At 41.9% G+C, this 14,928-nt stretch overlaps 1 protein-coding gene across 1 annotated transcript in view; it reads right to left on the bottom strand.

Annotated features, from left to right (window-relative positions):
* The window catches only part of TRAPPC10 (trafficking protein particle complex subunit 10), a 46,424-nt gene extending 36,527 nt beyond the window's left edge, over nucleotides 1–9,897 (bottom strand). The window contains exon 1 of the mRNA XM_076354953.1: nucleotides 9,751–9,897. Coding sequence (XP_076211068.1) covers nucleotides 9,751–9,841 — 91 coding nt within the window. The 5' untranslated portion in view covers nucleotides 9,842–9,897. The remainder of the gene's footprint in view (nucleotides 1–9,750) is intronic.
* Between the last annotated feature and the right edge of the window lie 5,031 nt (nucleotides 9,898–14,928).

Raw genomic sequence — 14,928 nt, 5'->3', positions numbered from 1 at the left:
GTAGCCTATGAATATCAATTCTTAAATTCTGTTCTTATCCTTTAGGTACAGGGAGGACATGACAAGGAAAAGACAGGCTTAAAGTAAGTTCTTCCAACTTCTGATGGTTATCAGCATCTTTGAGCAAAGAGATGGTAAACTCTAGAACAAGGTACTTCGTCAGACATGTTTGAATCCAAACTGACCAGTTGACCATACTAGCCAATGCATAATGCCCAAATAGTCTTTCATAATACTTAAACAGAAGACACAGCATTTGACATCTGGCAAACGGACACATCCAAATGAGAAGGGAGTAAGGTCAAAAATATATTTGCCACTGCATCTGATCATAGTTCTAAAATCTGTTATGTCACGTGCACTCTCTAAATCTGGGAGAATGAGCTGGCCCATACTAGTTTAATGGTATTGCTTATTAAATCTCTCATGTGCGTGTTGCCCTGAGTTGTCACAGCTATTGCTCCCTTCCCTCTACTTCTTCCTTACTGCCTTGTCTTTGACTGGCTGCATTCTCCTCTACCAGAGACTGTTTAATTCTAAAAAATCCTTTATTTCCTCCTATGGAGGCACTCTACTCTTGCCCCTCCTCCCCCCGCCCTTCCCCAGGATCTCTTGAGCTGAAGAGCTACATTTTCCAATTAAGATTTTAACAGGCATATAGGCAATTCCACTATTTCCTGGTAGTTTTCCACCCGTTTCCATTTTACAATCATCTGCCATCGCACAGCCCAACCTGAACAGAAAGACCTTCTTACCTTCCTGTGGAACAGGGAGCTAAGGCTGGAGAAGAACCTGACATCCTTTCTTCTCCCTCCCACCACACAATCTCATCCATCTCCTGACACACAGCCAGGCATCACCTCCACAGTAGCTTAGAACGCTTTAGTTCATCTTGGGAACCCTCTTCCCAATTTTCTCATATATACTATTTTGATTAGCAGCCACCAGCATAATTCTATCACTGCACAATAAAAATAATAATAATAAAAAAATTTAAAGTCTGATTAAATGCCAGAACAAGCAAAACCAGCTCTTCTGATGTCTGACCACAATAGCTATTATTCAGTGATACAATTTCCTAGAACAGTTAAAAAACAAAATGCAAACAAAAAAACCCACTCTATTATTAGTGCTTTAGCCTTAAGTCTCCAGAAAGCTACTAAACACTTTATTCTTGACTCTTCACCTTCATCCTGTTCTGTCTGAATTAAGTGTACCATACCAAATCTTACTTAAGACTATAAACAAATGTCTAAAATGAATACCGAAGCAAGTGTTAGTCATATTGTTAATGCTGTTTTATACCAAGTTACAACATGTCTATGAGCTAGGCCATGGAGAACAGTCTCTTGATTTGCAACTCATTACTGCCCATAGAAAGGGAAATATAGCTTAGTGATTTAGCAACAGCATGATGACCACATCAAAATGACAGTCCATGAAGCTTGGAGCCCGACTGAAAGAAAGAACTATGTATTTTACCTCTGGAGCATAACAAAGTGCTTTTTCTATACTGCACCTAAAAATCCAATGTAGGCCACAAAAAAGTTTCAGAATTCAACATCTTGAGTAAAAAGGACTACCCCAGAATACAGAGGAGCTACTAAATGATAATGTTTAAGCACCCTGCTATTCCAGACAACCGCATCACATTATCAGCTTAAGAAAAGTATATTCATTTTAAAACCAGCCAATTTTTCCTCCTGCATTGGTTTTGAGGGCATATAAAAGACACGTAAGAATGTGTTTTATCATCAAGGCAAGACTATCCTCCAGGATTAGAAGAAAAGGGAGAACAGACCTTCAATGCAAAATACATTGGCTATCTTTTGAACACAGACCAAACACTGCTACCACATACTACAAACACCCAAAGGGCTATAACATTTCAGGTTCCGCTCACCTAGACCCTGCATCTACTGTAATCAGCACATTTGAGCTGCTTGAGTCAAGGACACTAAAAATGAAGTTATTGGCAGGCAACACTAGCACAGCACTGACACAGGACAAACATCAAGACTAGTTAGTAGTAAGGACTTTTAAGGACCATAAGATTGGCAAGATGCACATTAAATTGTTAACTGCTTGCTACTGGACTGCGGGGTGGGAGGGGACCACCTCACAGCAAGCAGACAAGTAAGAGCACAACCTTCCCAAATAACAGAACAAAAAATCCTGAAAGATCCCTCCAGTTTTGGAGTGGTGTTGTGCAAGATTCCTATGACTCAACAGACCTTGAGCATGGTAGAAGTCTCATTTTGTTCTCTATACATGCCTCTGAAGCATTAGTAGTTGCTGCACCCATGATCTACTTTCCAAAATATAAAAAAAAAACCCGAAACCATATCACTACAGGATTTTTTGCTTGTATCTGACTGAATTCTATGAATTTTGAATGAAACATGCCAAAACCACAAGTAACCCTGGAATTCAAACTTACGGCAAACCCCAAAAGTCTGCACAAAAGTCTGAGAATTGCCTCAAAGATTTTGTTGTAGGTGTTTGGGGTTTTTTTTGGGGGGTGGGGCAGGTTGTATGTTTGTTTTGATTGGGGATTGTTGGTTGGTTGGTTGTTTCGGGGGGTTTATTTTGGGGGTTAAAAAACAACAACAGCAAAAATAGACTAATGTGGCCAGATGCCTAAGCACAACTGTATCACAGCAAATTCATTTCAGTGGATGGATCTCAACACTAAGCCCTCACTCAAAGGATCCTCAGTAATGGAGGAAAGAAGCTCCTAGCTAAAGTGTAAAGGATAATCAGATACAGCTGAAAAGAAGGAAGGATACACGTAAATGGGAAAGAAAAGTAATTTTGGAATCCTATCATTCCTAAAACCATGCAGCCTTCTAGAGAAGGGTTTTTTTTCCTTTTAGAATCAACAGAATTAAATAAGACCTAAATATCCCAATAGAGATGGTAACTAGGGAGCAACATTAAAGAGTCATCCTTTATCACTTAAAACACAATAAGAAGTGCGCATCCTGTGTTTTATTATATTAAGTTTGTCTGGTACAAATATTTTATAAATAATATTAATCTAATTAGATTTAATAGATATATAATATTTTAAATTTATACATATTTATGTACAATTTTAAAATGTATTCTATAACTTCTCTAATTTATATTACAAATCTAATAAGTCTTTTTGATTGTTTTATTTAAAGACTTGATTTTTTTTTTTTTTAAAGAATAGAAAAAACTGCTAATCCATAGCCTCTGGAGCACCCATCTCAGCTTTTATACCATGTATGTCTGAATTAATCTACTCCCCATCTGGATGTCACCACACACACCAAATTCAGAAAAAACACAGTAATTCTTTAAGCGATGCCACTCCAATTATAGGGTGGTTCTGTATGTGAAGTGGTAAAAACTTACTTGAACTAACAAAATAATAGAAAGCAGTAATGCTCAAATGATATACACTAAACGGAAACACTTCTGGAGAAAGGGAAGAAAGGAAAAAGCACGTGTCTCCTTTCCACATTACAAAGTTCAGAAGGCATGCCCTTTGCCACTTATTTAAACACTTCACAAACATATTAAGACAAACAGGTATCTGTCCAGAAATCAAATCCAAATAAAGCTGCAGAACCTTAAAAGGGTTTTACGATAAGCCTAAATCAAACACTGAATCAGACAGAAATGTTTAACTTACGCTATGACCTTCAAAGACTTGATGTCCACCAAATTGACATCCAAAATGTTAAGATAGCCAGGTCAGGCAAAAGAGGAACAAAACTTACTCAAATGAATCTTGACTGTGAACCTAGCTGCAAAAACTTGTTATGTAAACCAAGTAAAGAATGTCTGTATCTTTTGTTCAAGGACAGGCTGTATCTCTATATAGCAGCTCATAACCACAAACCTAATCCTGGGGAAAAATTCTGAAAATTACGTTAGCCAAGAACTGAAATGGACACCTAATGCCAAAACACCCTTTGTTTAGGTTATAGCGTAATGCAAAGGTGGCTGAGCATCCTAGTCAATACAGCTCCAGAAGAAAACATGAATGTTCAAACTACTAATTTTTAAAATTTTATGCTATTGGTCCCATATTTTTCTTTCCGCTGTTCTTTCCTCCTTGTCTTTCTCCCTGAAGTTTTGGTAGATCAAGTCAACGCAGCCATCCTCCGTCCCTCTGCCCCTGTCTAGTTCTGCTGCAAATCCGTACAGGAATGACATGAGAACCAGAATGACCACCTTACCAGGACTCCCAAGAGGAACACGCACTCTTTGTGGCAGCTGTCTGATACAAAAGAACCATAAAATATTGACATTTTTTAGTTTGATGCCTGCCTAAAATCCTCAAGAATCTATTTTTTCCTAACACTTTCCAAATTTCTTAGATGCTTATAGGCTTTGTCACTGCAGTATCTGAATATCCCACAATTTTTTTTTTCCTCTAGAGGAAATTATCCCAACCCACTAACTGCACAGGCAGTGTAAAATGAAGACTCCTGAGGTCAGATGACTAAAGCAGACAAATATTTTTCTTTGATACCAATGACAAACCCAGTCAACTGAGATAAAAGGCTTCAAATACCTTTAAAAGAACTCAGTGCCAAGAAAATACTTTGGTGTGGTTTGGTTTAGTTTGTATGCCCAAATATCAGTCACAGCTAATCTTTCTGATCCCACTTATTTTTACACTGGTAAAAAGTTCTGCTGTGAATGTTTTTTCATAATTCACTAGCCTATTACAAGTGGATCCACCTGGAGTTTTGGAAGGCTGGTGGGGTTTTTGTATTTGTTTCTTTTAAAGGTCCTCCTCGCCCCCAACCCAGATTCATATTCAAAAGAGGTCTAAAAACCAAAACACAAAACAGTTTAATTGCTCTATAAAAATCTTAGCTGATTCACTAGTAGCCTGCAGAAGAAAATCCTTTTAGTGAAACTTTACACTTTTACTTGCTGCTGCACTACTAAATCTGTAAAATAGGGGTTAACACTAACAAGAATATGCTGCTGCTTCTCATGACATATGTAATAAGATATTTAAGTACAGAATAATATTATCAACTACATGATAGTGATGACTTACAATGCAGACAGGAGTCCTGTTTGAGAACAGGGAAAATGCATTTATAGGATATAGCTGTTTAAAGGGTCTCGCTAGCAGCAAATCATTCTAATCACTTGGGCTACATTCCGCTTCCTGTTGGCACATTTCTCATTACGTCAACCTACTGGTAACAGAAGAATGTTTGAATCAAGCTCTTCCAGTCCCAGAACAATACTCTTAACTGCAGGCATTTATTTTCACTCCAAAAAGGTGTAAAATTCTTCCCACCCCCCTTTACTTTCATTAACCTTTTCTGTTTACGCTGCTCTTGTAGATATTTGCAACCTTTTTCCACTCTCGGGCCTACAGTGATTTTGCTGATAGTTTTGCTCTTGCTGTATTCACAGCACATTCTTAACATGGACCAGATGAAAGCGACGCATCCCATTCTCTCCAAAGATTTATATATAAAGTTCATTGTACTAAGACAGAGTATCGACAGTGAGAAAAAATATGCACGCATACACAATATATAAACAGATACTACAAGCTGATAAGGAATATTCAACAACTGCATGAAGATAATTACAAAAGAACAGCTTGGTAGGAAAGCTCTGAAAAAACTATTACTTCCTTCATTTAGCAGGATTGTCTTCAGTCTTCAACTTCCTCTTCATATGGAAAGACAGAGCTAATAATTTAAGTGCAAACCAGCTACAAAAGGATGACTTCTTTCATCAGAACACTTGGTTGATATATACGTGCAAGAACATTATATTAACGTTCCAAAGACTTTCTCAAATTAAAATTTCAAATAGGACTCATGAGAAGGAAGCAACATTGTTTGGTTTCCTAGGAAAGTAATCTGCATTGTTTTAAACATTATGTCTGCATTGTTTTAAAGATTATGTCAAGTCAACATTGCAAAGAATGCAATGCAATTTGGGAAACTACCCGAGTTCAAGATGTCTGATGCAAACGCTCAACTTGCCTCTTCAAATAAAAAACAATTAATGATGCTAAAAATAGTATTTCTACAGCAGTGAGAAAGCTAGAAGCTGACTCAAAATGCTTTGTAAACATACAAGGTCTGGTTAACAATGAAGATAAATTGCTACAAACTTGAATTGAGAGTTTGCAAGGTAACATGCCAGAGTGAGCATAACCACAGCTGAACAGTGAAACTCCCCAGTGGGTTTACAATCTAGTAAGACCAACAGTATTAAAACGTGACTCAAACTAATTTGGAAAGGAGTCATCATGGCACTCAGTCCTAACTGACAAGAATGATTTAATACTACATGGGATGCTACCATCTTGAGAAAAAGGAAAAAAACATAAAGGAACAGCATCTTTCCATGAATATACTACTTTTTCCACACTTACAAAATATGGTTGTCTGTTTGCCTAGAGAAAACATCTTTAGAAGTTTTTGGGTAGACAGTTTGCCTAGCTGAATTCTATTAATCTAAACTCTCTATTAAAACTATGGGGTTTTGCCAGTAATACAAATACCATAAATACAAGGCCAATGCATCTACAGACAAATCCTGAGGACAAAACCATTAAATTATGGTACTAACATGAAAAGAGTAGTGACAAAAACTGTATTTGCAATTGGCATCAAATATACAAGCCACGTGAAAATTGCCATTTTTATTCTATAGGCCAAGGCCTGTACATACATAGAGTGCTGAGTTCAGGATTGTACCAATATAGCAAATAACTACTCTTACAATACAGACTAACTCACACATTTGAAAGCATAACTCTCTTTACCAAAGAAACATTCCTTTCAGAGTACCGTCAAATTTATTTCAAATAGATAAAAACATGTGTTTACAAAACATCTCTGGCATGCACAGTGTTGAAAATAAGTTTTGTTCCAAACAAAACTCTCTCTTCAGTTCTCCCTTATTAAGAATAAACCCTAAGAGTTAACAGGAGTATTTCATGATACAAATGTTTACCTGACAGAGATTAATCTAAATCTTGCAGCAAAAGGAAATACTTGTGTTCTGAGACACAACCTCACTTAACCTTCACTCTTCCTTCATATAATCAGAAACTAGCCATCCCCTTGCAGGTCTGTTTTCTTCTCATGCACACCTGCTAGGTGGGGCAGTTATCCCAGACAACTCCAACTGCCTGAATTCGGAACCACAAAACAAAAGATAAACTGTATTTGTTGAACAGCTTCTAATATCGTGGCTTTGAATGCGTTTTCCAACAAACCAATACCGAGCCAACAATTCTTTCCCTGGAAGACCAAGCTTCACCTCCTCATAAATCACCGGCAATACAATGCTTAGAAGAGCTTTCCTTCAAGTAAGTCATTTTTGTTGAATGCATTTGTTTGAAATACTACGGTCTCTTAAGTACTCCACTTCTCTGGACAGAGAAAAAAGGAAACTAAAACAGCTAAAGCAAAACGCATCCCCCATTAAAAGCAAATGTTTTAGTTTAAAAATGGTAGCAAGTCACCCTTACTACATTCACCAGAGAGGTCATCTCTGAGCACTTTTGCTCAATTAGCCTTATTTTCTGAATTAGGTTGTCTCAGACCAAGCCATTGTAGTCCATACCAGTAAAGATATTGCTGTCATCCTTGTTCACAGCACCAGAAATGATTCCTTTAGTCCAGAGCAAGGCATACAAATGATACATAACGTCCACCTCATATCTCATTTTTAAGTATGCTGCTACCATACTGTACGGTGATAAGTCCAAAACATTTTGCAACCATAAAGTATGCTCACTCACTATATGAGATTAACATTATTTTCAATATCAGATAATTGGGCTTGACTGAAATCTGATTAAATTTAATGATTGGAATTTTGAAAACGTCCTTGCACAAAGAGGCCAGAGTTCTTTTCTGCATTTACCAACAAAAAGGCAAGCCTGAGGTAAAACTGCATGTACTTCAACAGACTGAAAGATATGTTACTTATTCAAATCATACAGGAACAGTAAGGACTGACATGCACCACCACCACCACCACCACCACCCCCCCCCACACACACACACAGACTCTCCAATTCTGAATACAGGATAAAGCAGGCAAATCTAAAAAGCAATCCACCACAGCCTGAACAGTCACATAACACCAACAAGGAAGGCAACGATATCCTCCAGATGTTTCCGATATGTACATTTTTCTGAATTTAAATCTGAAGTGAAATGGATTTCAAAAGTCTTGACGTAGGTGAGTACAGAAGATTCAATACAGATACCACTGACTTCAGTTTATGAACTGCATCCAAAAAAAAAAAAGAAAAAGTTTAAGAAAGAAAAAAGCACATTTATAAAATAGTCTGAAGAAAATATAAATACAGAGTTCCATAATTATATAGTTATGAGGTTACAGTCGGGTATTTTTTCTAAACACCAGTATCAGTCTAAAACCTTAATCATCAATAAATGCTTACTTCGTAGTAAGACAACACACACCTGTGAAATAGTTTCTATTTCACATGCACATAAAGCATTCCCAGTGTTTTACTGATAAAGTGCAAATATGTACTTTGTTATGTCATCGATAGAGATACTTTTGACTAAGAACGAACAGGCACTGGTTACCTTTTGTTTAAAAAAAAAAAAAAAAGGCAAGCAGAATTCTCTACGCTCATCTCATTCACCTTACTTTTTTATTAAGAGCATTATAGATGTAGTTAGAATGGAATAGACTATTTCAGCTGGAAGGGCCCTACAACGATCTTCTAAGTCCAACTGCCTGACCAGTTCAGGGCTGACCAAGTTAAAGCACGTTGTTAGGGGCACTGTCCAAATGCCTCTTCAACACTGACAGGCTTGGGGTATCGACCACCTCTCTAGGAAGCCTGTTCCAGTGTTTGACCACCCTCTCAGTAAAGAAACGCTTCCTAATGTCCAGCCTAGTTCACGTGCTTGTTTTAAGTGAACTTTGTGTGCAACCCCCTATACCTGTAAGAGCATAGGAGCTCACGTTTTACATCAGGACCGGCATGCACGCGTCCCAGCTGCCTGCCTCTGACACCTGAAAGAACTAATTCATCGCTGGAACCATGTGATCCGGTTTGTTAAATAAACTGTCTCAGAGATGAAACCAAAGCACAGTAGTTAAAGATTAAATTAGAATGTCAGTGGGAATCCATCAGTGGGAATCTCTCCTCACCACTGAGGATGTCTTACTTCTCACGACTTCTCTTACCCAGAGCAAAACTACACAAAGCTCGCTGGCAAGAAGCTTGGGGTTTAAGATTTATTGTCATATTTGAACCTCTTCCCCTATGCACATGTAAGCACGACATTCGTTTTTGTTATTTACTATAGCCCTGAAACACACAGAAACAAACCCAAGTTTGCCCACCGCCATTAAAAGGGGGGGAAACCAGCAAAGAGGCAAAACCCGCCATCAGAGCCCTTTGCGGGCGCCGTGTCCCTCAGCCCCCAGCGCCGGCACCCAGAGCTGCGGGCAGCCCGGCACCTCCGCCGGGGCGCGCCTCCAAAAGGGCCGCTCTCCGCCTCGCCCCGCTCCCGCCTTCCCCGCCGTGTCAGCGCCCCGCACAGCCCCCGGGCTTCAGCGCCGCGGGCCCGCCCGCCGCCGGCACACCGCCGGACCCCGCCCCGGGCCGCCCTTCACCCGGGCCCGGAGGGGGGCACCGGCCAGAGCCCCCCACACCGCTCCGGACGGCCATTGCTGCCCCTCCCCGGCAGCGACCGCTAACGCCCGTCTGGGGGCGCGGGGCGCACTCACAGGTCACGATGGGCTTGTTCTCCATGGTGTAGATCACCGGGGGCTTCTCCCTGCCCTCCTCCTCGGCGGCCGCCGCCGCGGCGGGGTCCATGAGCGGGCGGGGTCCTCAGCCCCGGCTCCCCCGCCCGCTCGGCGCCATGGAAACGCCGCCGCCGCCGCTCCCCCCCGCCGGGGGGCTGGGACGGGCCGCTCCGCCTCGGGGCCTGCTGGCGCCCCCCCCCCGCCTCCCCCCACCCCCTTCCCCGCGTCCCCACAGCGCCGCTCCGGAGGGGAAGGCGGGCGAGCTCATCCGCTTCCTGGATCACCGGCTGAACATTACCGCTTCCGGGGAGCGCCGCGGCACGCCGGCGAGGGGCGACGCGGCCCGGGCCCAGCGCGGCCACGCAGGGGTTAACCCGGAAAACGGGTGAAATAAAGGGGAAGCGCGGGGCCGGGGGGCGCTGGGAAAGGGGCGGCGGGGCGCGCCTGCGCAGAGCGGACGGAGCGCAGCCCAGCCCCCCCCCGCCCCGGGGTATGGGAGGGGCGGGCGGGCGCTCGCTCGCTCGCTCGGTGCGGCTGACTGGCGGGGGAGCGGGGCCGGCGCTGAGGCGCGGCCGGGCTGCTTTCTGTGCCGCCGCTCCGCTCCGCTCCGGGCTTGGAGCAGCCGTTCTCGGGCGGAGTCGTTGGGGCCGGCCTGCGCTGCCCGAAGCCACAGGTGGCCGGAGGCAGGGTTACCTGGTCGTCCGCGGCCTGCCTCCCCCCTCCGTCCCTCCGCCCGGGGCCGGGCCGGGGGAGGCCGTGCTCTGCCGGCCGGCGGGAGCCCCAGGGCGCTGGGAGGGAGGCTGCCGCTGCCGGCTGCTCTGAGGCGACTGTCGGAGAGAGCCCGGACTTCAGCACTGATAAAATTGACTCTTGTTTTACTGTCGAGTGAGATCCTGTGCTTTTGGTTTGGTTTTAATAAACCCGCTGTTCACCTTGGTCATGTGCGGTTTCTTCAGAATCAAGAATCCTAAACTTAAAGAGGATTTAGGCTTACTATCTCAAACAGAAGTAAATAAGATACAGAAGAGCATGCTGAAAGTAGTCTACCATAAGGGGTAAAAAATGAAAAACGTATGTAAAACCTAATGTCACCCAAAGTAGGACTGTAAATAATCTGTGTATTAATCGTAACTGTTTATTGCACACTGATGATGTGCTGAGGTGGTTTGGGTGTTGTGTCCAAGTATTTCCAGAAGTCAATTTGTTCAGCATTTTCTTTCAGCAAAGCCTTAACCCTATTTCCTGGGCTTATAATGTTTCAAAAATAATTACAGCATCCTCGTAACATGTTTCATCCCATACTGCAGATGAATATTTGCAGTTTTCTCTCTCCTGTTTTGCTTTGGGGATTAATGATTGTTTCCAATTCTTTACATCAGCATTTGCACAGAACTTCTCTTTCACCTTGGTTAAAACAAGACTTGTTTCCTTGGCACAGTCAAATACAAAATTCTTTACAAGGCCAAAACTTTTAAGAATCTTACATAACACAATAAAATGTTATATCTGATTTTCAGGTTCAGCTGAGCACCTGGACACTAACAATTTTTCATTACTTTTTTTTTTTTTGGTGCTGTGAGAGTCAAGATGTATCATGGCGCAATTTTATTTTAAAAATGATAGCACTTATACATAATTTTACAGTGTAAGTATGTGGCAAATACATGATTTACTGAAACAAAAGAAAAACTGTTATATGCATGTGCAAAAAATGATTAATTGCTTCCAGTAGGCTCCAAAGCAACTCATTTCATGCATCTGTCAAACAGTCCATCTGCACAGTCCTAAACAACGCAGGTAGCAAAACAGGCAAACCCAAGTCAAATAAGCAGGAATCTCTTCCAACAATCTCCCCTTACTGTAGAGTGCTTGTCCCCTTTTCTCAGAGATTAGAGCTAGGGTCAATAGTTCATTGGGATTAAAGTTTTAATCACCACAGAATGTCATATATATTCTCGTAAGTTTTTATAGTTGCAGTATAGCTGTTTCTAGTAAACAAAAAAAAAACAAAAACCCCAACCCTGTCCTAGCCTTGCTAGCTGTTTTTGATAGCAAGTGAAGCAAATACATCTGCATTTGTGGTTTATTCCCACACCATCTCCCCCCCCCCCCCCCCAAAAAAAAAAGGCGAAAGAGAGACAGACCCATTAATCTAGGCAAGAAGATTTAGAAGACTAAGGAAAACAACTTTTCACTGTGTTCTCAGGTGTTCAATTGCCAAAAAATATTTGAAAGTTAACTTGTTGGCTGGTCTCTGAAAGAAAAAGTAGATCTTTAATAGCAAACTATATGGGGAAAAATTAAAGCATTTGGAAATTGGGAGTTCGACAACCTTGTGCTTATACCGTGCATTTTGAAATGAGTGGATGAAATTTTCCTTTTGGGGGAAATGTGGGAAAGGGAAAAAGGGATCATGTGAATTGCAATTAGAATTTTCCTTTTCCTCTTTCCTTTACATCAACAGTGTCTAAAATACTATCTGTCTCTACTGGAAATGATAGATGTCTTAAGTGAACGTTAATTTTGTATCCACAAAACCCTATCATATCGTAGACACCAGGCCAGCACGGTGCTACAGTTCTCTCCAATTTTTCAACCTTAAGTGCTTGGCAAGATAAAATCACATTCACACACACAAAAAGTTCTCTTTAGCAAAGCAATTAGCAAGTCCTCTTCACCATTTCAGTTTGTTGGGTATCAGGTGCCTGAAACTTTTCCCTAGTCACATCAGCAGAGCAGAATTATAAGTCACATCAGCAGAGCAGAATTATACTTGCACTTCAAATGAAGAATCAGTGAGAGTGGAGGAGCTGGACTTGAGGTAGTTTATAGCCAGCCAGAGCCTGTGCAAATGTTTCTCCGAAGTATCAGCAGTATCACTGTTATTACCGCAGTAGGCTCAGTGCCCAAGTAGGTCACCACTGGGGTGGATCTCGACTTCGAGGTGCAGTATAAAGCAGCAGATTAACCTAGGCGGTATCTGTATGACTGGATGAAAAGACTGCATATATGTTACTAGAGCAAGAAGAGATTTCTGGTTTCTGAGTCTGTGTGCACCTCAGCTTCCTCCGAATTTCAGGTTGGTGCGGACAGAAGTGTGCACCGGCCCTTCCGTTCCTCTACTCCACAGTCCGGCTTCTGTGCAAAGGCAGCGGAGGCGTGCTGGCTGAACAGGGCTGTAGCACACGCCGTCGGCTCCCTTAGATGGATATTTACGGGAACAGGGCTCTTGGTGCGTGAGAACACACTAGCAGGAAAAACAACCTTGGGAAAAAATGGACCCTCTCCCAAAGCAAGGCGCACAAACTCACTCATTACTTCTGAAAATGCAGACTCCGCTCTTCGTGCTAACTTTGTTTAACGGCACTTCGTTAACTGTTTCAATAGTAATACCTGGTGTTTATTCTTCCTACTTTTACTTTGTATATGCACTATGATCTTGCAGGCAGGTCACTTCCCCCTCATTTCACAACTTCTCTCTGCAATAGGATTTATAAGGTATCATAGAGAATTCAAAATTTTCTCCATCAAAATTTGGCATGGTTGCAGTTGTTAATGTCCTGCTGTAATGTTTGTTCTTATTGATGACTTAAAGATTTATACACCCAATAGTCACTGCCATCAGGCAATCCCGTCAGTATAACATGGATCATGTTACATGGCTCGTTTTGGGTTAGGCGAGTTTCACGGGCAGTTTCTGTGGCTTTTGGGAACTCTCCCTCCTGGAGGAGGAATGAAGTCTGACTTGAAAGGTGGGGATTGTTTCAGAGGAAGAAACTGGTTTCAGATGTGCCGTATGTGTATATTGTATGGTGGTTAATGTAAACAATTAAAGGGTTAAATTTCTCATTGTCCCCTTCTATCATATTCCATATATTCTGAAGCACAAACCCACATGGCACAGGTGTCAGGCAAACAGGGGAAGTCAACATATCCCACACCTTTTTCTGCTCCTGAATTTCCATTTCCTTCTTTTTCCCTCAGCTCTTCTGTTACTGGTTTGTTTAAATGATATTCTCTGCAAGGCAGGACAAGGAATTTCATTATCTCTGTAAAATATTTAGCACTTTAACTTGACCAAAATAAAACACAGCTACAGTCTGAAGTACAGTATCAGAGAGATTAATGAGCTCAGTAACTGCAAGAGAAGCAGCAGTGGTTTTGTGAGGAACTGGATCCTCTGTCTCAGGTCTCCCAAAGGGCTAGCAGGTTAATTAAACCCTGGCTCATTGTTATAACACTAAATCCTAAAATATAACATCAGTCTTCGGGTCCCTACTGGGACAACCTTTGTTGAAATTCTTTCAAATATTTAAGAAGCAGGAAAAAGGAAGGAAAGCAGTTAAATTGTATCCCTAATTGCCTCACGTTTTGATGGAAAGTCCATTACAGGGGGAAATCCACTTTTGAAAATCTTCCTGCTGAGTTTGAAGATGATACCAACCACCCTATTTTGGGGAGGCAGAGAGAGAAAAGAAGACAAAGAGAATGGTGTTGAGGAAGGGAAATGATCCCCAGCAGGCAAGGGTGTGACAGGAGGAAAATATAATTCCCGTGCCAGGTTTTGATCAGGATGAAGACAAAACCAGCAGCGTCCACAGTGTAATTTGATCCTCTCTCTTCAGTTTTGTCTGACTGCCTGATAGCCTTCAAGATAATGGAGGCCCAGGAGTATCACGGTAGATGCTAGGATCCCAGGATTTGCTAGCAGTAACAGTCGTGAATGTAAAATTCCTTGTTCCCTCTAATTCACATATCCCACTGCTCCCATTTGATGACCTCCAAATAAAGATTTTTCATGAAAGAGCGTATATTTATTCTCTACATCCAACCACACTATATCATTTCTTTCTGTTTCGTGTGGTGGATTGACCCTGGCCAGCAGCCACACAACCGCTCGCTCGCTCCCCCATCCCCAGCGGGACAGGGGGAGAAAAGAAGAAGAAGAAAAGTGAGAAAACACATGGGTTGAGATAAAGACAGTTTAATAGGTGAAGGAAAGAGACAGAAAATGAAGCAAAGGAAATCACTCACCACCTCCCACAAGCAGACCAATGCCCAGCCAGTCTGAACAGCAGCCACCTTGAAAGCCAAAAATATCCCCTCTTCTTCCTGTACCCCAGTTTTTACTGCTGAGTGTGACGTTATGGCATTATA

Source organism: Aptenodytes patagonicus, chromosome 1, assembly GCF_965638725.1.
Source record: "Aptenodytes patagonicus chromosome 1, bAptPat1.pri.cur, whole genome shotgun sequence".
Taxonomy (NCBI): Eukaryota; Metazoa; Chordata; class Aves; order Sphenisciformes; family Spheniscidae; genus Aptenodytes; species Aptenodytes patagonicus.
Note: the sequence above shows the minus strand (reverse complement) of the source record. Positions and strands in the feature narration are given on the sequence as shown.